This window comes from Vulpes vulpes, chromosome 7 (assembly GCF_048418805.1).
Source record: "Vulpes vulpes isolate BD-2025 chromosome 7, VulVul3, whole genome shotgun sequence".
In the NCBI taxonomy this organism is placed as follows: domain Eukaryota; kingdom Metazoa; phylum Chordata; class Mammalia; order Carnivora; family Canidae; genus Vulpes; species Vulpes vulpes.
This window is the reverse complement of record NC_132786.1, coordinates 101,055,039-101,082,899: the sequence shown is the minus strand read 5'-3', so window position 1 is coordinate 101,082,899 and position 27,861 is coordinate 101,055,039. Positions and strand designations below refer to the sequence as shown.

General features: G+C 43.4%; 1 protein-coding gene across 1 annotated transcript in view; it reads left to right on the top strand.

Moving 5' to 3' along the window:
* RAPGEF5 (Rap guanine nucleotide exchange factor 5) overlaps positions 1–25,122 on the top strand; it is a 228,835-nt gene extending 203,713 nt beyond the window's left edge. Inside the window, exons 21-26 of the mRNA XM_072764532.1 lie at positions 4,440–4,530; positions 6,651–6,701; positions 7,514–7,601; positions 12,740–12,804; positions 17,673–17,727; positions 21,659–25,122. Coding sequence (XP_072620633.1) covers positions 4,440–4,530; positions 6,651–6,701; positions 7,514–7,601; positions 12,740–12,804; positions 17,673–17,727; positions 21,659–21,777 — 469 coding nt within the window. The 3' untranslated portion in view covers positions 21,778–25,122. The remainder of the gene's footprint in view (positions 1–4,439; positions 4,531–6,650; positions 6,702–7,513; positions 7,602–12,739; positions 12,805–17,672; positions 17,728–21,658) is intronic.
* The last annotated feature ends 2,739 nt before the right edge of the window (positions 25,123–27,861 follow it).

The following is a 27,861-nucleotide window of genomic DNA, read 5'->3' as shown; positions in this document are numbered from 1 at the left end:
TCTTTCCTGAAGTCATCTCTTTCCTGAAGCCAGATGCAGAGTTAACTAACTACTCCCTACCCCTACTCTCCCTCACACACAGGCTTTTTTCCCTTTTAACCTCTTTATTATATTTATTAAACTTCTCTGTTTATATAGAATCCCTTCACTTGGCTGTGTTAGCCTCCAGAGGACAGGGACCATTGCTAATCAAACATTGTACCTGATAAGGCTGATGCAGAACTTGGTAAATAGCAGTGACTCAGTAAAGGTTAGTTGAATGACATTTTAGTAACTTGCTGAGAGCATCTCTTAAAATACCAGATTTGTATCCTGAGACTGCTCTTGGGACAGCCTCCCAACAGAAGTAGACAGCACGAATCAGAATGTTTCCCAGTGCCCTCTCTTTCCCTTTTTATTTCTCTTTTGTCTTGCAAAATAGTTTTTACATCAAACAGTTTTGGAATATACATGTCATTTGTTCAAGAACTGTGTATTGATCTCTCATTACTTGGACGGATCCATGCAGGAAACCAGGGGTTTCCATGAAGAAACCAGATTGATCCTACACCCAATCCATGCCTTTGAGGAGTTTTTGCAGCCTGCTGGAGGGGGGGATACCTTGATAGCTCTGATGGCTAATTTGCAAAATAGAATGGAGGGTATGCCCTATTCTGAGGTCACACTCTTAGTGGGGCTTTGGAGGAGGGGAAACTGTATGCCAATGATGTGGAACAAGAATATTCAGAAAACATTTGTGAGGGAAGTAGCATTCAAGGCTGTATTTGAATTCTTGGTGGAACTGGACCGATAAGAATCAAAAGTGCGACTCTCTGTGGAGGTTAAACTCATTGGAGGAGGGAAGCAGAGACGTTCATTAGAGGGAGACAGCATATGGTCAGGGAAAGGAATCGCATCCACTTTGACCAGAATGGAGGGTATTTGTACAGAAGTTGTAGGAGATTGATCTGCAAAGGAAGATAAAACCAAATTGTGAAGGATGTTGAATTTGAGATCGAAGAGTTTGGGCAGAATTAAGACAAGAATTATTGCAATTTATGTCAGGAGACTGATATGATGAAAGCCATCTCTCAGGAAGGTTGCTCCTAGCTAGCATATAGACTGAACTATAGGCGAAGAGACCCCCAGAAGCAGGACGTCCAGTTTACCTAGCAAGAGATAATAGAAGTCCCCTAACCTGGTGTTTGATGTGACTGGGATTGGATGGAAAGAGATACAACAGATATTCCTAAATATTGGACAGTTTTTATGATGGATATTCCTTTTTTTGATTTGGCCAGTGCATTCCAAATGGCCTATGAGATTCATAAAGGTGAGGCTCTTTTTGGATCAAAAGCTTTCTTATAAATGCCAGTTATTTGGAGAAATGGGACATTAATGTCCCAAGGAGCAAAATGACACCACACAGCTTAGTTCCAGTATAAGATTATATCTATCCTCAGGGAAATGAAATATATTCACATCTTCTCCATATGGCCCCATGCTCTTGAATTATTTACTGTACTGGTCTCTCTGTCCCTAGCCCATGGAATAGAATGCCAACAGAAACATAAAGTTAAATTCCTCATAATCACACTAGTAGGAATAACCAAGGGAAAATAGTAATTTCCATGATCATGAAGTGTCTCCCCTGCCTAAGGCATCTATTTGCATATTCATGTTTCCTTTCCTTCTCACCATCCCCATCCCCCACCTCTGTGGATTGAGTGGAGTTTATTTCCTCACACAGACAAAGGAGTGTTTGCTAAACTGGAATGTTTCAGTGTCAGTCTGTTCTTATCGTGGAATGAATGAACCTTGGTAACAAAGGATTCCAGACCAGTTTAGTCTCCAATATTTATACTCTATCACTTTGTCTTCTAGAGAAATGATTTTTTTTCTTTTTACAGATTCAGACGTTAGGTATGTGCTTTTTTCTTTTTAATTGTAAATATGACTAAAAAAGAGATCTGGGCCAGGAAAATCGTTCATGGGAGCTAAAAGATAAAAAGATAAGAATTTGAAGATTCCAGACAGATAAATTATGCCAAATTAAAAAAAAAAAAGAATAATAAATCTGTTTACAATTGGTAATAATAAAACCATTTCCCCAAAATGTCTTGTTTTCAACTCCAGCAAATGCTATCTGAAAGGCTTGCTATATACTAGGCATTTGGGTGATGGGCGGGATACAAAAATGGAATGGACATATACTCTACCTATAAGGAACCTAATGTCTAGTGAGGAATCACAGGACCACAGAGCTTCCATCATGTACTAAATGGGAGGACTTGAGAGTAAGAGACAGCCTCCCATGGAGGTACTTGTGGCCTAAGGGTGAGATAGTTCTCTGGACCATGGGGCCCTCTGTCTCCACAGAGAAACCTGCACCTCAAATCAGCATACCAAGCAATGGCACTGGCTCACATTTCTTCTGGCCAGTGTGAACTTTCCAGGGGTTGACGACACAGAAAGGGCAGACTGAGGGAAGTAAATAATACAAGGGAAGCGGAGTCAAAGTATTGATGCAAAAAAAAAAAAAAAACAAAACAAAAAAAAAAGTATTGATGCCTTTAGTCACCAACAATTCATAAGAACACGTGGGTTTCTAAATCATTGGCCAGAAGGCATCTTTATTTATTCATGGAATATACTAAGCAGTGTCCACCCAGCAGAGAGTCGGTGGAAACCAGATGAAGGGGCCAGTTAGACTAAGTTTTGGGTCCTCTTGCCAACTGCAGAGCTGCAGGCTGGGCCAGAAGCCAGGCAAGGAAGACTAGGAGAGGCACAGCCCGTGCCAGTGGAGACTCAGCAGTAAGGGGCCTGCAGCATGGTGCTTGCCCCAGATACATTGGACCCTAGGTATGGAGGCAGCAGTGCCTTTCCAGGTTCCACTGGTAATAGGGGTAGAACTTTCCCCTATGCTCCCTGGTGGGACCTGTTGGGACCTGGAGCCCAGTAGCTAGCCCACGAGGCTGGCACCAGGACAGGCCACTTAGGGAGGACCTGCCGGGGCACAGCCAGCTGTGTATGGTAGTCCTAAAACAGCCTTATCCATTCCCCTGGTTCTCATCTAGATGCTTTCATATATAACTTGCACCACTGGGGACAGTTTTTAATACATGTTGAGAACCTTTAACGTCAAGATCGCTTTTGACCAGTGATGTAATGACTAAATGTCTAACTTAAAGAACCAGAAACTCAGTTAAAGAAGTTTTATACATTAAGACACTCATTGTAGCATTCTGTATTGGGTTGAATTGAATTGAGAACTTAAATGTTAACAATAGGGGAATGAGTAAACAAATCATGAAGTATGTTTTTGATGAAGTCATATAGCCATTAATGATGATAGTGAAGAATTCATGATACACACTGCAACACAGTCCTGAAAAAGCAGGACTCAGAGTTGCATATACATCAGTTCCATTCGAGACCCTGGTGGAGATGTGGTGGAAAAGGTGGTATCAGGCGCAAGCTGCGCTCATTAACACTGGGTACTTTTTATGTATCAACTTATTGTTGAGCACTTGTATATTTCTTCATATTTATCAAGTTAGAGTAATTTCTTAATTTTAAAAACTTGGGTCAGGGATGCCAAAAAAGTGGTTTTCTTAATACAGCCCCAGTAAAAGGAGTCTGGAACTCACAGGCTGTCCTGGCTGACCTGGGAGGCCAAGCCTGTTCTTCAGGCTTTGAAAATCAGTGGAATTTTGACCAGTTGAGTTGAAGGACATGATTGACATGATACAGAACAGATAAGCTTACAGAGTGTAGGGAGCTCAATGTGATTTTATTTTGCATTTTATTTCCTCCTTTTTTTTCCTTTAAATGAGAAATGTAGGACAGTATCCCCACAATACAGGCCATATTTTACATAGATACATATTATAATAGCTATATTGTTGATAGCAAAGAAAATGCTGTGTCATGGGAGGAGGAGCTTGGACCAGTGAGGTGAGAGGGGCTTGTCTGTGAAAACATAATGACAGCACCCTGAGTAAAGAGGTGGGACAAGAGGGCTGTTGGAAGGAGAGTATGCTATATATAAAGAAACGTGAATTCAAAAAAAAGAAAGAAAGAAAGAAACGTGAATTCAAGAGTTTTCTGTTGAAGTTGTAAATGCGTCATCCAAAATATATTTTTTTTAAAAGGAGGAATCTTTTGGGGTGTCCAGAGGGTGTCAGGAGCACAGATCTTTTCCTAGAAGTAAGAACGGAATATGTTACCTGTGTTAGGAACGGTGGAGGGGATACCACCCTCCAAATGCGCGCACACACACACACACACACACACACACACACAGAAGCACTCAATGTGTGTCAGCCGTGGAGCAGAGTTCAGCACTGCCTTGGACGTTGAACTCTGTGGCCTAGGAGAGTCTTTCCAGCTCAGTCTTTTGCGGTCATTTGGCAAAAGGACGTGGCTCCAAGTACCTTGTGCTTTTTTTTATTCCGTAGCTGCAAAGCCCAGAGAAACCTGAATTCCTTCTTCGCTATTGTGATGGGTCTCAACACTGCCTCTGTCAGCCGCCTGTCACAGACCTGGGAGGTAAGCCTTAGGGGTTCATGTGGATAGGGGAGTGAGGCGTAGGGATAAATAAAACTGAACAGGAAATGTTCCAGTAAAAGTCCTTTAAAATAAATTGATTTAAATGGTTTAAATGAGACAAATACTACTAGGGGAAAAGAAGTTAAAAATGAATGTGTCAAGTTGGACTCTTGATCAAATGGTCTTCAAAATGGTTTTATTGTTTATATAAAATATATATAAAACATATTTTTCATATGTATAACATATGGGTGTTTGTGTGTGTGTGTGTGTGTGTGTATGAAAGAGATAAAAATTATAAAATGCTCCAAAGCTAGAATTTGTTTTCTGCTCCACTGCCATGACACTGTGGTTACAGTCCCATGTTGGTCCTGTCAAAAGTGGTGACATGTGTCCAGAAGCAAATTTGCTGAGATGCTAATGAATGTAAGCTTCCAGGCCTCTATCTTGCAGTGTGTTCACATGGATGATGTATATCTTTGTAAAATCTGCAGAAATAATCTTGTAATCTTTTTTCCAAAGAGGGCCCTCAAAATGCTAAGTTTCAGGCCTCCCAAGTCCAGGCTCTGCCACTGTGTTGCCTGATGAAAGCCACCTGAGTTCTAAGATGGAGAGGCCCACTCAAGTTAACCCAAGTTCTGGGGCATAGACTCTAAGGGCATATGTGGGAAGAACAGAAAGCAGGGTGTCCCTGAGTATGGCCTCCCCCTCGGCCCTATCACCTTCTTTCTTTGGTCTTTTGTTTGTTTCTCTTTCTCTGTTCTCCACTGAATGGCTACCTCACCATTTCTCTCTCCCATCCTTTCTCTTTCACCTTTGAGGCTTCTCCCATATGATCCTGACCCGCATGTGGCTCGTGTGGTCTCCTGAGCTTCTCTCCAGTGCTCTCAGATTCAGCTCCTGTCACTACTCCATTGTCTTCATGGTTCCCGATTCTGACTCCTGCTAGATAGGCCAGCTCTCTTTTTTTCTTACTTGAGATGTCAGCACAGGGCTCTGAGCATCTTAGTGACTCACTTTCTTTTCATCAGGGGCCATGCATGGTGGTGACCTGAGGGTCAGGGCCACTGCTCCCAGAAGGAGCGCAAAAGAAAAGAAAGGAAAGACCTGCCTGCCCCGGTTAAGCAAATAAGACCTGCATGCGCAGCCTAAGATGAAAGGGGGCGAACAACAAATGCCACAATTGATCAGGGCCGGAGGGAAACAAATGGCCAGCAAGGGTGGAGGGAGAGTGGAATTTGAATTAAACCAGCAAAGCCTTGATTTGCAGGAATTGAGAGGAGAAATAATTCAGTTAAATTCAAACAGCATGCCTTTCATGGACATGTAGACTGCCTGCTATGTGCAGGGCCTTGCATCTGTGCCACAGCTGATAGGAAATGGGCCAGACCAGTTAGGAAATGGGCCAGACCAGTTAGAACAGAGTGTTTGGGGATGGAGGTCTGGAGCCAATTGCAGGTGGACCGCAGGAGGGCAAGGGGAGAGTCCCACCTAACTACCCAGCTAGAAAGGGGCAGAATCAGAATTCAAATTCAGACCGACTGACCACTCAGGAGGGCCTGCCATTTCCACCCTCTCTGACTTTCCATGCCGTCTATTAATGTGGGTGATCATTGCGATTCAGCTATCCTACTGTTGCTGTGCAGGCTTTGTCAGTTAGGGTTTTTATGGTCTTTCACCATTAGCCCTCCACTGTGAAACACAGTTATATCATTTAAGCAACAACAACAACAAAGCTAGCCTGTAGCACTATTTCCCACTCAGCAAGACCATGTGAGAAGACGAGAGCATTCACCAAAAATGAGACATGCAACTGAAATCCAAGTTTGTATTAAAAAGTCACCATTGTGTGGAATGTCTAACCAGTTAGATTCTGAGTCATTTAGCCTTTACTTATTTTAAACTGTTTTTAGCCACATTCCCAAGGCATGTCATATTAAGGAACGATGAAGATTGCACAGTGAAAAGCAGGCAGGGTAGAACCAAATGATAGAGGTATTTATATTAAGAAATGTGACATGTGGAAGCACAGCTTCATAAATGTTCCCCTCTTACTGCCTCTGAAAGTAACTGACTTCTCTGACCTTTTTCTTTTTTGTGTTTTGTTTGTTTGATTTTAGAAAATCCCTGGGAAGTTTAAGAAACTTTTCTCTGAACTTGAAAGCTTAACAGTAAGTAGTGAGCCAAACGGGACTTACTCTTCAAATTAATGGACAGTGCCATATTTCTTCCTAGTTTGCAGTGGCCAGGACCCACACTCTACCGTGTCTGGTAGCTTAGGCTGGATCACTTGTACATGAAAATGTAGCTTTACTTACTGGAGTGAAGAAGTTGCCAGTTAATGCTTCTTCCTCTCCGTGGAGAAAGGTAGTGAGAATGGCCCTTCTGACGTGATTTCCAGAATGCAGATTTCTAAGTGTATAGTCCCTTAGTCCCTTTCAAAGCCTACAGTGTCAATTGGTATACAGTGACTGTGCAGTCCATGTCTCATGCATGATTCTTTTCTCATTCTTCTTTGTCCTGTTTCTTAGGTTTAGATTTTTTTTAATGTATAGTTACTGTTCAGAACACAACAAAACCGTGTTCTCTTATTTTCTATACATTGTCTATGCCTTATGAGAGAGGTTTTTCTTTGCAGTGTGCCTAACAAAAGACTTTGGGGTTACCCTGTGATAGAAATTATGCAGAGGAAACTGTACTTAAAGAACCTATTTGAGGAAAATAATAGGGCAATCAAAAGGTACCTCTCTTTTGCAGTCAGTTCCCATTATTGTAAACCAATAAGTTGACTTTTATTCATTGCCTACATTTCCTGCCCTAATTTAGTGAGTTTATTCTCCTAGGAAACCTTTATCTACTTTGTTCTGAGGAAGAACCTCTCGATATCTAAATCATGTTCAAATTGTATAGCAAAAGTGGATTTAGAATTGTTTCTATAGCACATTGATTTTTCTTTCTCTTTGTAATCTGCTTGGTTTGTTAGGATCCTTCCCTGAATCACAAAGCCTACAGAGATGCATTCAAAAAGATGAAACCACCCAAAATCCCATTCATGCCTCTGTTGCTTAAAGGTAACAATTTTCTATCTTTTATGCTGTCCAATTCCATCTTCAGAAATGTATCGCTCTAACTGTACAGAGCCAAAAAAAAAAAAAAGGATTCTCAGTATATTTCTGTAGAGTAATTTTGACATTAGGACCTAATCGTGTTTGCTTGTGATTATTCTTCAAATGCTCAATTATTTCTGAAGTAGCTGAATTACTTAATTGTATTTGAGAGATACCAAAGCATTTTCACCTGATTCACAGAACTTGGCCCTGGAAACTTATGTTTTTATTTTGCTCTGCTTCTAAGTGCCATCTTATTTTCTTGGAGTTTACCATCCGCTGAAGTCAACCAAGAATAAGGCTGGGATAAAGAACCCAAACAGTGAGCATGCTCTGTGTTTGCAGCTTAAATTTCAGAGAGCTAACCTACCAGACTGCTGAGAAATACCTGTGGTCAAGCCCAGCAATATAGTGTAGGAAAATTATTGGTGGAGAACGTACTGTCTTCTTTCCAGGAGTGGCATCCATTTGGGAAAGTATGTGACAACTGCAAGGTAGTCAGTCCAACTGACTTCTCTTCTGCAGAGCACCAAATAATTCATCCAGAAATATGTTAGTTAAGTTTGCTAATGAGACCTCAGTGGTCTCTTTCAAACTAAGAGGGTTAATTAAAAGGAAGTTCTTTTTAATCTGGCCTATGCTGCTAACATTCAGTGTATATCCTACCTCTGTGCTTTCTAGGAAAAAGATTTGATCATTTTTCTTGGTCATATTTTGATTCTTTCCAAGGGATTTTATAGGAATAATTTTTTATATACCTCCACCATTCAGAGGCTTGTAACTTCTGCTGAGTCTGGCCCCAATAACTGGACTCATAAATGTGATTCTGGAAATGAGCTTCCCAGGAGCCCTATTGCTGGATGGCTCAGCCATTCTCCCCACACACACTGCACTCCATCCCTCCCCCGTTGCTACCCCCACTGGCAGTAACTCCGATACTCCCTCCTCGGCTTCTCTCTAGAACAACCAGAGCTTTAGAGAATTACTGAGTTGCTGTGATCCCTGCAGCTCCTCATCTATCCTGCATCTAGTACAAAGCAAGAATCTTCCTGAAACAATACCATATTAGCACAACTGAGAGGCATGGAGATGCTTCATTCAAGCTGAAAAGATTCTGCTAAATGTAAATGGATGAAATAGGGAGAGATTGTGATGCCAAAATAACAATTTAAAAGTTTATTCAGGCTTAAGATTTTTATTTGCAAAATAAAACATCTTCAACTGGAGAGTGCAGGATGGCAGGTGGGAAATAACACTTAGAATCTTTCAGACACGTATAGGAAATGAGGACAGATCTGGGAAAGGAATTAATTTTAAGCAGAAAAAATTTTGAAACAAAAAATGTTAAGGTAATGAGAAATTAGTTGACAATGTCCCCTGAGCTTAATTAGGTATGAGCAGTGCTTTTTACTGTATATTCGTGATTTTCCCCCAAAAAATATTTAATGCAGTCAAGTGTCTCACACTTACATCTTAGCTTGGATGCAATTTTCTGCTCTGCTGAGTTTATCTAGACCTCTTTGTTGGCAGCAAAATAAATTTCCCTTTTTACTACTGAAAATACATTCGGTCATATAGTCTAGTAAATATTTTTCTTTTTTTCATTAGGAGCTTTCTTGAGTTTAAATAAGCACTTAGTTTTCCTTTTAAAATATTTTGTCATTATGAAAAACGTCATTAGTGCTTTATTGTATTTAAAATTATCATTTTTCTCTGAAATAATTTCCAAAGAAACATGGGGTGAAAATTTACAGCGTGTCTATATCATGCCTGAAACAAAACATTTTGGAATTAATTTGGAGTTTTTTAATTGCAAAAATTTTTTAAAGTTATGGTAAACTGCTTTAGGACAACAAATCTTTTAATGAAAACCCTCCTCTTGCACCTCTCACTTTGGGTTGAGCTCCTTGGGTGTTAAGAAGGATTAGGCCTCCCACATTTCCATTTTTTGTGAGACAGTCAGTTCCCAGTAAGAATGCAGATTATCAAGTGAGCGCCTAACCTGAGGATCCTTCCGGCGTCAGCTTTCCTGTTTCCCGGTTCAATTCTTGCCTTTTGATTTAGCTTCCCCCCTGCTGTGGCGCGGCATCCATTCAGAAAGAGGATGAATGGGAAACCCTACATAAATGTAGGGGAAAGGATCCAGCTGAGCTAAAGTCCGAAGCGGCCAAACAGTGTGTATCACACAGTGTTTCTGGAGATGCAGCCCTTTCCAGTAGAGTGAATATGAGCAGGTGTGGGAAGGTTAAGTGAGGTCCTCTGGTGAGTTGTGTGTCTCTCAGAGCCCAGATGATTATTGCAGATTTGCACGGGTAAATAAAAGGAATGTTAGGGTGCTTGTGTATTTCTTCCTCCTCTCTCACTTGCCGTCTCCACATGGAATCATTTCATCCAGTAGTTCTATTATATGAAGAGTGGAAAGTGTTCGGTGCTCATTTCCCTCACTCAGCCTGGTGAGCCTGCTCACAGCCCAGGAATAAATGAGATCCCAGATTTCTCTTTCATCCTTCTTTCCTCCCTCCCTCCCTCCCTCCTTCCCTTCCGTTTATTGGCCTCTCTCTCTCAAGCCTTCCTCATCACACACCTGCCATTCGTGTGTGTCAGACCTCCAGCCACTTGAAGCTCCTTCTGGGTGCCAGCCCCTTCCAGCCCCTTCCACCTCTCCAAGTGACACCTGACCCACCTCCTTCCCACCTGACCAAGAGCACCTTGCCTGCTTTATTCTCATGCCAGCATCAGCCTGACCTCCAAGCCCTTGAGTGTTGGGGTTAAATGAGACCACCAACCACCAGAGAAGAGAAGAGACCTCAGGCTGGAGGGAAGAGAGGGAGCCACCAAGGAAAGACTTGAGTGTTGCAGACACACTCTACATGCCAAATTTCTGGCAAGACAACTATATAGTAGACTGTAAGAAATGCCCAAGTCCATTCAGCTTGAGCTCCCAGAGAGGCACAAATGGTGAGAGGAACCCAGGTCCCTGAGTTTGAATCCTGGCTGAGAAGAAGAGAGCTCTGATCATGGGCCAGTTGTGCATGTTCTTTGGCTCACATTTTCTTCACATTCTGTCCTGCTAGGGCTTTACCTTACAGTCTTTTGTTAATGCCATGTCTGATGCTATTAATAAAGTAATGTGCCATTATAGTCATGACTCTTCATCATTATCCTTGGGAACACAGGGAGAGGATGACAGTAATGTAACGGGGGAATGTAACTGGGGGAAACGGACCAGGTGACACATGGAGTTTGTGACCTAAAGTCTCAGGGAGTTAGGGGAGACTAGGCTTTTAGGTGGTGTGTGATGTAGATAGAGTGCACACAGTGTTCATTTGCCAAACAAAAAGAGTAAAAGTTAACTGTGTCAACTACTCTCTTATAAGATTTTTTTTAAAGATTATTTTAGAAAGCGTGTGCACAAGCAGGGGGAAAGGCAGAGTGAGAGGGAGTCTTGAAGCTGACTCCACAGTGAGCGTGGAGCCTGGTGCTGGCTGGATCCCAGCTCCTTGAGACCATGATCCCAGCCAAAACCAAATTGGCCGCTTAACCAACTGGGCCACCCAGGCACCCCAAGATTTTTTTATTTTTTAAGTATCTTTACACACAGTGTGGGATTCCAGCTTAAAACACTGAGGTCAGGAGTTGTATCCTCTTATGACTGAGCCAGCCAGGGGCCCCAGGACTACTCTCTTCTAAATTTTGTGACACAAAATGCAACCTTGTAGTTCTTCTCTGAAAGCAAAGCCATGAAAGATAATATCCAGAGAGTTTGTCAGACGACTGTAATTGTGACTTCCTGTTAGAACATCAGTTTCAGAGAAAGAGAAAGAAAGCTTAGGAAAACTTTGCAGCCAGTGCTGGAAGCTGTATGTAAGGGATGCTTTGAGGATGGTTTGGATCAGGATATTGTGTCGCCCCCTGATGGGCAGTCAAAGCTCAGCGGCCAAATGCGTTGTAGGCAAGTTTCCAGAGCACCGAGCTCATAATTGCCCCATAGGGACCAGCAGAATGAAAGTCTTGATTAGATGCAAATGCTTTCCCTTTCTATTTATAGGAATCTTAAGCTGTTCTTTTCCCTCTTTCATGTCAGGTTATTTTAACAAGATAATTTTCATTTGGTTCACCCCCCCATGTTTGTGATCTAACATGACTTTTTGCAGGGTCTTTGAACTGTAGTGTATTTCTTACTTTGATTCTTGTCTGGGAGGATTCCCTCCTGCTTAGTCCTTGACCCTCTGATCTGAGTTTTTATGAGTCACCCACTCCCTGAGCTTTCAGCTGCTGTCATTATTATAACTAATTCCCCAATCCCTTTCTCTTGAGATGGCACTCCTGGGTTTTTTGCAACCAAAAGGAGGTTTTTTTTCCTTGAATATCTTCTGTCACTTGAAATGTAGGGAGGCTTGAACCAAATGTTAGTCTTCCTTCCTCTGGAAATGTACTTTTTTTTTTTTTTTTTTTTTTGGAAATGTACTTTCATCCTACTCCCCTTGTGTTATCCTACTCTCCTTGTGTTATCCTACTCTCCTTGTGTTCTTTTCATCAGTGATGCTTTCTTGCACCTGTGTAAAAGGGCCAGAAGCTTTGCCATTTTCTGATCTGTCCCTTTCCTCACTTCAGATACACAACCAGGCACTGGTTTTGGGACCCAAAAATCTAAACATCTGAATCTAGACCTTTTAATGCTTTAGGTAAAGCAGGCCCTATATATTTTGTCAGGGATTGTTAAAAAGCAAACACATAGATATTAAAATTCTTTTTTTCCTGGCTATCTAGTTCTTTTCTATTCAATGTTCTGGCCTAAAAACCAAATGGACTGGTTAAGTTATACAATAGTGTTAGCTTATATTATCAGGTTGAAGTCAAACGCTTCACTGTAAGCACAAAATATAGAATTGAATTTATGTTATCTTCCCCCACACACATAAATTATGCCTTTTCACAGTAAATACCATACGGATTCAATTTCAAGTTGCCTTGTCATATGTGTGAAATAATGGACAATGTTTAAGAAAAATGAATAAGTTGCATTGCCATCTAGCCCTCCTTAGCCCTGACTCATGATCCGTTCCTAATGGCACATATATCTTTTTGTCTTTAATTTTCAGATGTAACATTTATTCATGAAGGAAATAAAACATTTTTGGATAATCTTGTCAATTTTGAAAAACTGGTATGTAAATTTCATTATTTCTCTCTTTTCCCCCTGGAGGGAAAGTGTGTGCTTTTCTTTCTTACTCCAAGGAACAAATGGCTTAAGCACTTTTCTCCTTTGAATGCATGGTGGTTTCCAGGAGCTTATTTTATGCATGTTACGCATTGTCAACAAAATGTATTCCAGTTAAAAATAAGTGTGCTAGCAAGGTTTTGAGAACCAAATGCAAAAATCTGCTTTTTAAGGTCGAAAATGGAACTTCATTAGACTAACATCAGAGGTCGAGTGTGTGTTACTGAGCCAGAAATAAAACTATAAGTTTCTGTCAAGAGGTTAGGCTTGACTACTTGAGAGAGGCATTGCTCTATGTCACAGTGTGCACTGCTTCCAAGGCACAGGAGAGAGCTCTCCTTCTGCAGAGAGGAGTTCATCTCCAGAACTCCCCACTCATATGTGAAGGTGGAATTTGTAGGGGGGAGCAGGGGTTCTGGAATACCATCCCTCTCTCAGCCTGTGGACACCTATACCACTGTGGAGATGGCAGCTCTGGCATAGTGCCCCCCTGCTCACAAGTGAAATGTTCCCAGTCGATCCTAACTCACCAATCACCGAAGTGCCTCTTCCTGAATTATTTCTAGGACCTTCGCAGATAGTTCCTCATGTCATGGGCTCCTTTCTAGTCTTTCTGACTGGCTGAGGGCAGCAGAGGAGTTGCCCGTAAGAACTGAGCCAAGTGTAAAATAGGAGTGCTCCAAAGAGACCCAGGTGACTACAGGAATGGATCTGACAAATGGACCTTAGGTGTCCTAGATTAGACTGTCCTTCATAGTTAAAGATGATACCAGTGACCCCTGTCCATAGATCCTGACCTGTGAGTGACCTTATCAGTGATCGTAATGGATCTGTGTGAACTCTTTGAGGGAACTGACACCCCGGTTCCCTGTGAGACTAGGTCAGGTCTGTACGAGCAGGTTGAGTGAGGTGGGGGTCGTAGACAATGACCAAAGAATAGTTCAAACTGATGAGTCCAAGCAATGTGTGGCATCTGACCTTTGTCTCATTAAGTGTACTGCTCGTACCATCAGGTTAACTTGCCACACATAGAGTAAGGCAGCAGAGGGCCACTGTGCAACTTGAAAACCCAAGCACCTAGAATCTGGGAGACATCTTAATATCTTATAGTTCCACTTTAATCACTTGAGGATGATAAGTTTGTGCCCATTTTTTTAAGATTTTATTTATTTATTCATGAGAGACACAGAGAGAGAAAGAGGCAGAGACACAGGCAGAAGGAGAAGCAGGCTCCATGCAGGGAGCCTGATGTGGGACTCGATCCCGGGCTGAAGACGGTGCTAAACCGCTGAGCCACCGGGCTGCCCCTTTGTGCCCATTTTTAAAAATTGTTTATTTTTTAGAAAGAGCATGCAAGCAGGGGAGGCAGAGAAAAAAATCTCAATCGAGCCCTATGCAGTGCTCATCTCACAATCCTGAGATCATGACCTGAGTCAAAACTAAGAGCCGGACACTTAACTGTCTGAGCCACCCATGCGCTCCTGTGCTCAGTTATTTTTAAAGTGGACGTGTCTATAACTTTTCAAGTCCCTCAGCACTAAGTGCTTTGGAATCAGAGCTCAGTTTTTCAGAGTCTACAGTCAAACCAACATAGCCAGGAATGGTTATTTAAAGTGGGTTTTTTTCTTTAGAGATTTGTTCTACATCACTGTGTCATGTTCTGAAGATCACAGGGCACCTCTTTGTAACCAAAGGCTATAGGTGCTAACATTCTAAGACCATAGGTAGGTTCATCCCCAGTGCTTGATATTAAGGAAATGATTTTGGGCAGATGAAGTCTTTTGATCAATATCTTCTTCAGATCCTGGCCAGCACATCTGGTTAAGAGTGCCTGACAAGTGTTGGAGAGTGTGTGTGAAGATGTGGGGCGAGGTGTGTCACACTGAGTAGAATTCCCTCTAAAGGTCCAGTAGTTTCCCTCTGACTGAGCTGGGAATATGGGATAACAGGTGCACTCTTTATAAGGTGACTGTTGTCTCTTGTTAAGGGCAGACTGGCAGATGACCTCCTCCCACAAGTGAATCAGTGGTTTGGTTGAGTGCATTGTGTTACTGCCCCTCACATGATGCCACCGAAGGGATAGAACAATTCAATAAAGGCACAGATGGGAAAGAGCAATGGAAAGATCCCTGCAGCCCTCCCTCCCTCTCATTCTGACCAGCATCTCTGGCTTCCCCTGTTTTCTCCAACATTCAATGCAGCTGATATAGTCTAGGGTCTTGCTTTCTGATGTGTCAAGACTTCAGAAGCAAAGTCTAACAAATAGTACTTCTGTTAGAGTCAATAACTGTACCTCTTAATCCTTTAAGATGGTTTAAGGAAATAACAGGGCCTACATAAGTCATCATATTCTCTTTAAAATTTTAAATTCCTGAAGAGAACTTTATTTTAAAAAAAGACAGAGGGGCAGCCCCGGTGGCACAGTGGTTTAGTGCCGCCTGCAGCCCAGGACGTGATCCTGGAGACCCTGGATCAAGTCCCACGTCAGGCTCTCTGCATGGAGCCTGCTTCTCCCTCTGCCTGTGTCTCTGCCTCTCATTTTCTCTCTGTGTCTCTATGAATAAATAAATAAAATCTTAAAAAAAAAAACAAATAATAAATAATAAAATTAAAATTTTAAAAAGACAGAAAATAATGCAATTATACATGCACACCATGGTCCATAGCACCCACATGCATCCATCAGGTGCTTACTAGCACAGCATTTCTAAAGAGAGCAGATTTGGCAATATTGGAGAGTTCCTGGTCTTCAAAGTGGTTGGCACTTAAGATGCAGCCTGCCTTGTGCTGACCCTCTCTTTGCACAGAGAAGACTGGGTGAATTTACATTTTTTCAAAGGACAGAAATCTGTTTTACATTATACATAGCCCTGTATTACACTTGGATGCTGGAGAATGAAACTGAATTTCCTGATACAGTCAGTATTTTGAAGGGATATTTCTTAGCAAGGGACAGAGTTTCACTTAAGCTAAAACAGGATCATCTTTCACAATAATGAACCAATAGAACCAAACTGAATTAACTGGTGAGAAGCCAATTCCTCATGATGGATATTGGCTGAAGTCAGCCAGCAAATAATTCAGTGGATTCTCTTTATCTGGCTGATACAGGCCAACACATTAAGTTCAATACTACAAAGGCCCAGAAGCGCACGTTGGGTCTAATAAGATGTCCATTGTGCCCTCTGCTGTCTCAGCAGCTCTAAACATTTCAGCCCCCAACTATTAAATAACAAAGAAACACAGGCTTTCTGTTTTTCTCCTCTTGACTCCTCCATGTCAAGAGCATCATCCTTTACCATATCTTCCTCCCTCCCCTTTTGGGAAGCCTGAAGATGAGGGCCAGGGCTCAGGCTTCACTGTGTTGCTCAGTACTCAACCTTGCATCCGCCCAGGGCTCCCGTGAGCCACACGAATGGCACACGATAGAAATCAGTGTGACGCCATTGCTTAGAACAAGAAACCTGCTCTGGGAATAATGGTCAGACTTGGGGAAGGAAACGTAACAATACATTCACAGACATGAGTCACGTCTCATTTCCTTTACAAAGGCAGTTTGATCTACTGCTCTAATCACTGTCCTATTTAATTTTCCACTATTGAGTAGAAATACAGTGGAGGACAATTTAATAAGTAGGTCATGTTCAAATAAAGTTTCTATAGTTCTGATGGATAATAAGTAAAAAAAAAATTTTTTTGTACTAATGTTATTCTTTTAGCAAGCATTCATTGAGGGCTTGTTGTATGTGGGCAAGTCTTTGCCTGGTGTGTACAGCAGGACCTGAAAGATGATGACACATTTGGGGAATTTTGGAGGACCAGATAATGAATAATGTTGATTCCTGAGTAATAGGATAATGTTTGGGTTTTGAGATGAAGCAAATTAGAAAGACATTGTGGATTTTCCAGAGGACTAGAACATGATAGCAACAGTGTTTGGAAGTTATTCTGGCAACCATAGGGGAGGAACAGTAGTGGAGAATGGTGCTGTCCTAAATGCTATCTTTCTCCTTCATGCTGGAAAACTAAAAACGAGATAGCAAGAAGACTGTAGGAGGTCTCCAAGTGTGAGCTGATAGGATCTTATCAAAGCCACAAGGTCAAGAAGACTTTTGCCTGGAGATCAATAAGAACTTCAAAGAAAGAAATTAAAGCAAAATCCTGAAGGCCGTGGGAGGGAATATAAATCACAAACAGAAAATGGTCTCTGTAAGGATATTGGTGTTTTAGAAAATGTTTGCCTCTTGTGACATCTCATCTCCTGTCCAGATTTGAGATACATGAGTGTCTGATGCCACCAACATTCCTCCCTGCACTCAGCCAGTACGTGCAAGTCACTGTGTGACCTATGGCAGGCACTGGACGTGCAGAGCCATCACATGGCACCTGGCCTAGAGGAGGCGCAAAGATCCAGAGCAGTGATCACCACACAGGCCAATATATACTGTCCACAGGAGCCTCCCAGATTCAGAAGGGAAAAGCCTAAGCAGATTCAGATAGGTAGACTGGGGAGGGAGGGCTTTATTTCTTTATCCGGTATAAACATTGGGTTGTTAGAATCCATGGCACGTGGAAACCCAGAGCTCAGTCAATCCGTGCAGCCAGGTTTGGGAGCACTGTTTCTATAGACGAAGACTGACTATCCTTTTCGTAATCCAAGCTTAGTATTCCCAATTAAAATGAAGTCCAGTTCCAAACCCAGCTCTTCCATTTGTGGCCAAGGGTGTCAAATCCTTCCATCCCATCAGGCACCCCTAGTCTGGCAGCACCTTTTATGACCCTTCCATTGATAACTTTCCTGCTCTACCTTCCAGCACATGATTGCAGACACCGTCCGGACCCTGAGGCACTGCAGGACCAATCAGTTCGGTGAGTACTGGAAGTCGGGCACGGAATGTCAGCCTACCATAGATGGGTACAGATGGTGAGCGTGTCACGAGTATTTGGTGGGAATGTGCTGACACATTATAAAGTATAATATGCATATGCTGTAGTCTCTTTTCATTTCATCACTGCATGCCTGGGATGCAGACGAAGACAAGATAAGGCAAATTTTTATCTTCTCTCAGCAACAGGTTTCCACCGCACAGAGTGACTTTAGATGATCAGAGGCTCCCCACCCCAACCCCCTGACCCAGAAAGTCTATTTCCTTTCCCTGGGCTCAGAATTACCAGTGGGTTTATCAAGGGTGACCCTATCCCTAATCTTTTTGCTGGGAGCCTTCCTGGAATAGGAATACAGTTTATAAAAGTACCTAAAGCAGCCCTCCAGAATCTTTACTCCCCTCCAACAAAAACTTCCTGTCTGGAGCTGCCTTTCACTGAAAATGTATTTTTCTGAGCACTTCTCTGGACTCCCCACTGAGATTAATGTATGTAAGAGTATGTGTTCCCTTTAAACCTCAAGCATAATTTACACTATGCTTAAATAGCATTAGAACATTGCAGGAAGGAAAGAATCAACTTTGTTGAGTTCAAGGAGTGTTCACACATGGGCAACGGCATCCTGACACCAGTATTGGGGATGAGTGCGTGCAGATCATGAACGCTGGGGTACAGAGCAGAAAGCAGGGCCTCAGAGAGTCAACCCATTGAGCCATTAGAGAGACTGAGCCTGCCTGCCTTCCTGACCTGTCCTCTTTTCTTTGCCTTGTGCAGATTCTATAGATCAGAAGGGCAATAAAAAAAATATATAGAAAGCAAAATTCAATAATGGTAAATCAAAGCTGACCACTAAAATAAAACTTACTTTTAGTAAAACATCATCATTATAAAGTAATTTTTCAACAATACAGAAGTACCTATAAAGTAGAAAGCTCAAAGTTCTCCTTCCTAAGGATAGGGGCATATTCTTTTTTTTTTTTTTATTGAAGTTCGATTTGCCAATATATAGTATAACACCCAGTGCTCATCCCATCAAGTTCCCACCTTAGTGCCTGTCAGCCAGTCACCCCATCCCCCGCCCACCTCCCCTTCCACAACCCTTTGTTCATTTCTCAGAGTTAAGAGTCTCTCATGGTTTGCCTCCCTCTCTAATTTTTCCCACTCAGTTCCCCTCCTTTTGGATAGGGGCGTATTCTTAAGAATTTTTTTTTCTAAAAAAAAAAAAAAAAAAAAAAAGAATTTTTTTTTCTGTCCAGGCTAGTCTTGACTAGCATTATTGTCCCCTAAAAAGCAACGGAAATTCTTTATGAATTACCAAGTTTCTGTTTGAAAGGGAGAGTTAGAAATACAATACCTACGTTTTTAAATACTTCCATCAGGCACTACCACCTGACATGTGCTTATGTAACCCTCCACAAAGCACACAATAGGTGCACTTACCGTAGAAACAGTGGTAGTAACACTGTTGTGGAGATTCATCCAAATGGACAAGCATAATGTTGCTGAGTGTTGGGTTTATAATCCTCTCAGCCTCCTTTGCTTCCCAAGTATTTATGGTTTTACTCAGCTCATTCTAAGACATCAGCCTCGCTGACCAAGAGACTCGGCACGTGTGGGCGGGAAGGTTATATATACTGGCTTGGTGGCCTCTGCCTTGTCTTGAACCAGCCATCACCAGGGAGCAGGTCTGCATAGCACAGAGCATAACTCTTTGTGCTGTATATTGACCTATCTTTAAAAATTGGGTTTGGAAATAAGTAAAAAAAAAAAAATACTTAAAAAAAAAGGGGATCCCTGGGTGGCGCAGCGGTTTGGCGCCTGCCTTTGGCCCAGGGCGCAATCCTGGACCCGGGATCGAATCCCACGTCGGGCTCCCGGTGCATGGAGCCTGCTTCTCCCTCTGCCTGTGTCTCTGCCTCTCTCTCTCTCTCTCTCTGTGTGACTATCATAAAAAAAAAAAAAAATATTTTAAAAATTGGGTTTGGGACTGGATTAGTGGAATCAATTTTGACAGTTTATATAGGCTTCGTAAACCCATGTCAGCCTTAGGGATAAAATAAGATAACGTTAATCAAGCCACTTAAAAATTATGAAGTGCCATGCAGGTGTCACTTGTCATGATTGGAACCATTCATTCTGCCATCTTAAAGTCAAAAAAAGTAACAACAAAATTATCTTTGTACCATTATGGCTTCCACACCAATATTTAGTAAACCAAAAGTAGTCTCTCAGTGTCTTACAGAGAAGATATTCTAGAATAATACAACTTTTTGGTCACTCCCAAACAAGTGGGATGATAAAAAATTTAGCTTCCGGTGCTTTGTCTTTGAAACCAGGTATCCTCATTTGCCATTAAACCTAAGAATCGCAAGCTACCCATGACATCTAAACCTTAAGTTATAAAACACATTTGACACAGAGGAGGAAAAATTGGATTTCACCAAGAGAAAAAACGGCTGCATTAAAATGCTGAGCCTCCTGTGGGCCCCCACCGCTCCCATCTGAAATTCCGTGAAGCCAGAGGATGTGATGTCACCGTCTCTCGCTTTGACATTGTCTCTCCATAGTGGTTTAGTCAGGCTCCTAGTGCCTTGAGGTTTGGGGGGATTTTTTTTGGATTGTGTTTGTTTTCAACTACGGGAAATGGGCTTGCCCCATTGTCTAGGCTACTTTATCTCAAGCTCCTTATCAGCGCTGTCCCCAGCATGGCACATATGTGTTCACAGGGCACCAAAGCTGCTTGTGGCCCTTCAGGTTTTTAATCACCCTGGGCTTGGGAGTGGAAACCCTCTCGCCTCGTCCTTTGCTGGGTAAACGTTAGCCCATCCACATCCTTTTGGAACTTGCTCTGCCTCTTAGGTATACCTTAGGTTCAGTTCTGTGATACCTGTTCATTCAAACCATTACTTAATTTTTTAATTTTCTCAAAAAGTAAGGACACCAAGGAATCATACAACATGTAAAAACAAACAATGAATCATGTCTGTGCATTGACCAGATTAGCAGTGAGTTCTGATAATTCCAGACTGGGATAGAAGAGCCAGGGAAGGGATGCCTGTGTGGCTCAGTGGTTGAGCGCCTCCCTTCAGCCCAGGGCGTGATCCTGGAGTCCCGGGATCGAGTCCCACGTTGGGCTTGCTGCAGGGACCCTGCCTCTGCAGGGAGCCTGCTTCTCCCTCTGCCTGTGTATGTGCCTCTCTGTATTTCTCATGAATAAATAAATAAAATCTTAAAAAAAAAAAAAGAGCCAGGGAAAGTCATTTAGACAGGCAGTTGCTGGGACATGGGGGCCTCAGACATGAACTCGGTAGCCACACTGCCTGGGTGCCAATCCTGCACCGCCACCTACCTGCTGTGTGTCTGTGCCATTTCCCATTCTGTAGAGAGGAGATACTAACACTGTCACTACATTCTGATATAACATTAGTGAGAAATGCTATTATATAAATGTCAGTAAAATAGGGCAGCCCTGGTGGCGCAGCGGCTTAGCGCTGCCTGCAGCCCAGGGTGTGATCCTAGGGACCTGGGATCGAGTCCCACGTCAGGATTCCTGCATGGAGCCTGCTTCTCCCTCTGCCTGTGTCTCTGCCTCTCTCTCTCTCACTCTCTCTGAATGAATAAATAAATAAATCTTTAAAAAAATAAATACATACATACATACATACATACATACATACATACATAAACGTCAGTAAAACAGATACCTCGCCAGCTTAATTACCTGACCCGAGGACCAAATCTGAGCTGGGAAAGCATCTCCACTGTCAGGATAAAGATCTCCCTGTGGCGTGCTGACTTGGGAGTCTACCTGGTAGAGGTACTCTAATCTAAGCCTTAATGTGAGGTTTTACTGGTATGTAGAAATAGCATTTCTGCTCCCATGAGATTGACTATCTCTCTTTCCTCCAAAAAACAGGAAGCGACGTGTCTCCAAAGGAGCACCAAGAGTTAAAATCCTATGTTAATCACCTGTATGTCATTGACAGCCAGCAGGCCTTGTTTGAGCTGTCACACAGGATCGAGCCTCGGGTGTGAGCCCCACCACCCCGCCACCTTGCCCCCCCCCCACCTCCCCCATAACGGCCGCACTTTGAGCTCTGGGAGTGCCAGTGCTGAGCACATTGCTTTCCTGTGAGAAAAGAAGTTGCTGAGTTTTATCAGCATAAGATGCACACAGGAAGGCCAAGCAAAGCGTGCTCAGGAAGTGATGTCAGCCACCAGAGACGGGGAGAGGCCTCTCCAAGCTGCTCTCAGAACGAGAAGGCAGAGAAAGAGTCAGAAGCATTCTTGAAATGGAGAAATCTGGTGTCTTATGACTGCATTTTTCATCTACCCCAGTTTTAATTTTGTGATGTACCAGCATCAAGATGAGAGAGTGTCTTGTCCTGCAGGGACCAAATACTTCAGTACAAGTGTGCATGAAACAGGGGTTTTACTTTGCCTGGTGGTAGATTACTGTTTATAGGCTCTCAAAGCAGCAGCTCATGCGAACATCTAAAGACAGTGATAACATCTCTAGATTTCCAGGGAAAAGGAATGGCTACTGTCCATACAGACTGTGACATCACCCAAAGCCCCTTGTGTCTAAGAAGTTAGTGAGGACCCACAGCTGGCATCCATGCTGGCACCCAAAAGGGAAATGTCAAGGCATGCATTTCGTTGCATCCACAATCACTTATCAATGTAGGCTTGTAGGGGAAATGCGTTTCTGCACCACCACCGATTTGCAGCTATAGGCAAGCTAGACTACGTCGCTTTGTCAATAAGGAAAAATAGTAGTAATCTGTAAGAAATGGACTCACTGTTTAATTTAGAGGGGTTTTCTTTACATATGCAAAAAAAGATTCACATTTCTCATTGGAAACAATGTGATTTTTGAAAAACCACAGGCACTCAGTAGCAATTTATTGAGGTAACCGAGTGTCAAAGGTCTGCATCCTTATGCCTGACCAGCAGGCTCTCCTGCCCTCAGTATAGAGTGGTGACAGCCAACACAGGGAGGGTAAGTGGGATTTGATGTGATGAGCACTTAGCACTCCTTAGACAAGAGTAAGGTAGTGACTAGCAATTGCCCATCTTACAGCAAATAAGAACCCCAAAATACACGAATGTCTGATTTTAAAGGTCCTGCAGTCCACCTTCTTATCACCTTCTAGCCAAGGCACGGAGTCTTTCTATAACTTGTCTCTTGTTCCCCCCAACATCTCAAGAGTCTTTTACTCTATTTTTTTAATTCCCAGTCTCAGAGAGAGGGGCTCCTACAGTAAGTAAAACCTCTTGTTACTTTGAAGAACTGGTTAGAGGGTTTCCCTCAAGCTTCAAATGAACAACAAAAACATGCCTGTGGGTCCAACAGCAAAATCCGCCGCTGTCAGTGAGGTGCCAGTGGCTTTGCTAAAATACAGGGGCCCATGCTTCATGTACCCTGTCTGTTTATTGCCCACAAGTGTGACTCCCCTGCGCTCCTGCCTGTTCACCTCTCAGGTGTCTGCACAGAATGCTTCCTCCTGTCCCATCAGTACCATAGGACTGAGAAGTGTCTAGTGCTTTCTGACATGCGGTTAGCACTGCTGTTTTCCTGGGCTTGGAAACCACACCAAGCTTGAGAGATAGATCCCTGGAAGGAACCACATAGAAGAAATTTTTGGTAGGACTTTCAAAGAGACTCAGTCTGTGCCAGCATGGAAAGCTTCAGTCCTGAAAACTAACAGGGTTTTTATAGAAAGGCACCACCCAGGGCTGGCACACATAAAGACAAGCTCCAGGCTACTGGGGAACGGACTGAGACCACTGGAGGGGATGGGAGCCATTGGAACCAGGGCAGATGGGCTCCTCTCACAGCTGATCAAGGGAAAAGCTCTCCCCTTGGCAAATACTGGGGAAAGCTTGGGCTTACAGCACAAAAACCTGTGTTCTCACCTTCTCGCTGCGCTGAGGGTCATGTGGCCAGTCTAATCATGTAAGGCCATTTGGACATTGCCTCCACGTTTTACCATTTAAATGTCTGTTCACATTAGCTCTCCATGGCTCCAACCAGAACGTTACCCCTTGAGGACTAATTTTCAGTGGAGAACTATTTCAGCCTGGCACCTGCTGCTTAGATCCCAATTCAGACGTGTGCACAGCCAAATGAACCCACGCATATATCACAGTTAAACACATTCTGATGGCGTAGACAGTATTCCACACGGTGTAGGTAGACGCAGGCCAGGGAGAATGTGGTGCCTGCCCACAGGTCCCTCCAGCCGTGGTCATGTGGCTATCAGGGCAGCAGCAGGAAGGGAAGGGAGGATTTTGTTTCGTTTACATTTGCTTCTTCATCTCTGTCTTCTGAATGTCAAAATTTCCAAGTCTTTCTGAAATTGAACAACTGTCTCCAGAGGTTTCCCGAGCATCAGCAGCTCACCAATTTCAGAAGCCCTGTGAAGACTCAAATCTGGAACTCAAGAATTGAAGGCGAAACCCTGGAAACCAGATTTATTTAGCTCAGCGTGAAGCTTCCCCTTACAAAGCCAGGCTGTCTAACAGTGAGGCCCCCCGTTAAGAAGGATGGGCTGTATTCCGATTCCAAATATTTGCCCACACTTCTTTGGAATAGGTTTTGTTCTGGCCAGAAGGATGGACAAAGGTGTCGAAGCTCCTCCCCAGCTCTTCAATTTTTGTGGTTGCACAAAATCTCCATTCACTCTGAAAAACTGTTTTTCCTCCTTCCTCCACGAGTGGCACATGAGCACTTCTCGAAGGCTTCTTTCTGCTACAGCACAACCTCCAGACAGTCCTGCGGGCATGTGAATTCGTCAGCATTCCAGCCAACCAGCCCTGCGTAGGAGTTAGCACAGGACAGGTTCCTGTGGGCAAAACTGCACCCTTTCTGAAACTTTTTCCCCTACGTGTTTGCAGATGCTCCAAAGGCTACAACGTTTTAAAATGTACTTTCTGTTATCATCCGTACAATTGCCAAAAGGTTATAGTGCAAAATGCTATGACATACATTCACTTTATTTTAGTATCTTTGATTATGTTGAGATGAATTCATTTTCTTAGGACACCCCCCACCCCCAGTCCACAAGCAAGTTGGGTGGAGTGTACACTGAATACTCAAGAATGAGGGTGAAGCAAAAAGCCAGGCCTCCGCGTTGGTGGGCAGACGGTGTTGCGCTGTGTAGACCAGCCTATGAAGAGAGAGAGAAACGGTTGCATGAAAGAGGGAGGTGGTGGCTTCTGGTCCCTGGAGCTGGGCTTCACCAGGCCCCGGTCCCAGCCCCTCTGCCTTGCTCCGGCCGTCGCATCCACCACCGGTGGGACCTCGCATTCTGAAATGGCACAGCTGACCCGAGCTTCCCGGAAACTAGGCACAAACATTAAATAAAACGAGGCAAATCGGGTCCACTGCAGTTGTCTAACATGGAGTTTCTTTTAAATGCTTCAGAGACATGTCCTTACAATTTCAGCCTGCTTATTACTTTAATGAGTGGGCCGTTGTGCTTAAAACTAGTAGGGGGAAGGAAAGTTTTTAAAAATTGCCAAAAAGTTCGATGAAATTGTACTACTGTATAAAGCAAAGCTGTATATACTAAACGTTTTTTAGCAGAGTAATATTTATTTGCATAGCCTATTTATTGTATTCGTATTACACGGTTATTAAATACTGGGATGAAATCGATGCCCTGAAGCAAGGACTCTCGCCTTTTAATGTACTATTAATTAGGATCGCTGTGACATTGTCAGCTTGCGTTAACAATTAGAAGATAGAAAACCCGCGATCAGGGTGTCTACCTAACTTCTCAGGGACTACACTTAGTAGTTTTCCACCATTATAAGAGCTGGTAAATATGAAACATTTGTGGAATTACCAGGATTGCCATTAACAGTATTTTCTTCCTCCTATGTCGTGCTTTCTGCTTCTGTATATATGACTGTGCTGTGTATTTATCGAAGCTAGTAAGCAATAATTTATATGTAAAAAAAAATGGCCAAGCAATATAAGGTGAAAACTTATATGAGTCATTGTTACCTTATCCTGTATTTTCAAGTGTTTTTTAAAACCCGCTTTTCCAAATATAAGATTATGTTAAAGATACTATTTGTGCCTCGTAGCTTCTTGCTGCGTCCGTGGGCTCCGTAGCCTGTGTCCTGGCAGCAGATCGGCCTGCTGTTTGGAACCCAGAAATCATTAGTTCATTGAGTGACCAGTAGGTGAAGAGGTTTCTAGGCAGCCGCTGAGGCCTCAATCACAGGGGCTGCCTGGAGCTGTAGGAGAACCCGAGACCCTTTGTGGGAAATGACCTCAGTATTCTCATGTTCTGTCCCCTGTATCGCTGCACTCAAGTGGGATCTGGACCTCTCCCTTCCTTGTCAACCCAGACACTGAGGAAAGCTCTAGGCCTCGGGTAGAGGCCCTGACCACACAAGAGCTGTGAGTGGGATGGTGAAGCACAGGGGTAATAAGGTGCTCCAGGGAGGTGGGAAGACTGGACCATATCATTGTTCAGAACCTCCTTCCCTTCTTGTGGAGGGTCACACATTCTGCTCATTGATGTCAAGCTTGGCCTTTGGCATGTGGTAATTCCTTCCTGCAAGAGGATTATGTATCTTAGCATGTTGAACTCAGGAGTGGCCAAATGTCCTGCTGTATCCAGTGAAAAATGGGGAGCAGTGACCTGTGCAGCCTGTTCACTAAAGCTTTACAAGGTAGCCCTGCCTGCCATGTCACTTCTGAGGTGAGACCTACAATGTTCCAGGAAAAGGTGTCTCCATCCACCTGAGTCTCCAGCTTGTGAAGGACTTGTAATTTGAGTGAAAAATAAAACATCATTAGAAGCCGCTGAGGTTTCAGGGTGATTTTTTACCTACACAGAATTTAGCCTAAGTTAATACAGTCCCCTGGGGCACTTCTTTCTTGATAAACTGTCCTTTCCCTCAGTCAGCATGTGGGCAATAGTACTGGCTCTGCAGAGCACCTAACAGATGAAACTACCTGTTGTCACACTTCATGCAGAGGCCTTGTCTTTAAATGGGAAAAGGTAAAGACCAGAAGATGATGTTCTGGGACTCTTATCATCCGGAAGTAGTACTTCTGGTACCAAGGGAAAGTGAGAAGTGAGAGCAGGGGATCCCTGGGTGGCACAGCAGTTTGGCGCCTGCCTTTGGCCCAGGGCGCGATCCTGAAGACCCGGGATCGAATCCCACGTCGGGCTCCCGGTGCATGGAGCCTGCTTCTCCCTCTGCCTGTGTCTCTGCCTCTCTCTCTCTGTGTGTGACTATCATAAATAAATAAAAATTTATTTAAAAAAAAAAAGAGAAGTGAGAGCAGAGGGGCATTGCCTCTGAGGGGACTAGGGAGCAGAGAGAGGAAGACCACTGGGTCTTAGCGCCTTTGTCCTCATCCATAATCACTTCACCAGAGGGGCAGGAGATGAAGGGAGAATGGAGGCCCTAGGCTCCAGTTTCAGAAGGGACTAGAAGAAAGAGAAATTCCCATTGCTCCAGATAGTTGTGATTGCCCATACTGGGAAGATGAACAAGGCTCCTGTTCAAAGTAGCAAATTTCAAAATGAACTTTCTCATGCTGACCGGGGGCTCTAGCTACAAAGTCATATTTCAAGGACAAAGAGCTCCACATCTGGCTTGGTCCTTCTCTGAGGTCTTCTGGAGCCACACTGAGCCGCCTGTGTATTTGCTTTCCATTCGCCACTTGAGACAAGATCCCTAAAGCGTTAGACCTGCTAATACTCTTTAGGAGAGTGTTCCTGTTCCGGGAGGCAGTACAATTACGTCTCAGCAGAAGCAGCCAGCATCCTTTCCTTTCTTTCCCAGCACAAGAAAGGCACACCCAACAAGCAAGACAGACGTACTGTGCAGAGACGTGTGGTCCGGAGCGTGTCCACTGGGTCCCCTTGCAGTGACATATTTGCTGGGAGGAACGTGACCTACTCCTCAGCCCTACTGTGGCTGTTCGTTATGCCCCCACCACCATCCCGAGGCTGGGGGGGTCTTCCGGGAATTGGGTTGGGGTTCCCTGTGGCTACCTTTCAGGACATTTCTGCCACAGGGTCATTTCACTCCTCCCCACAGCAGTCCCATCCTAAGTGCTGCAATCACCTGTGAGACCTTTGCTTC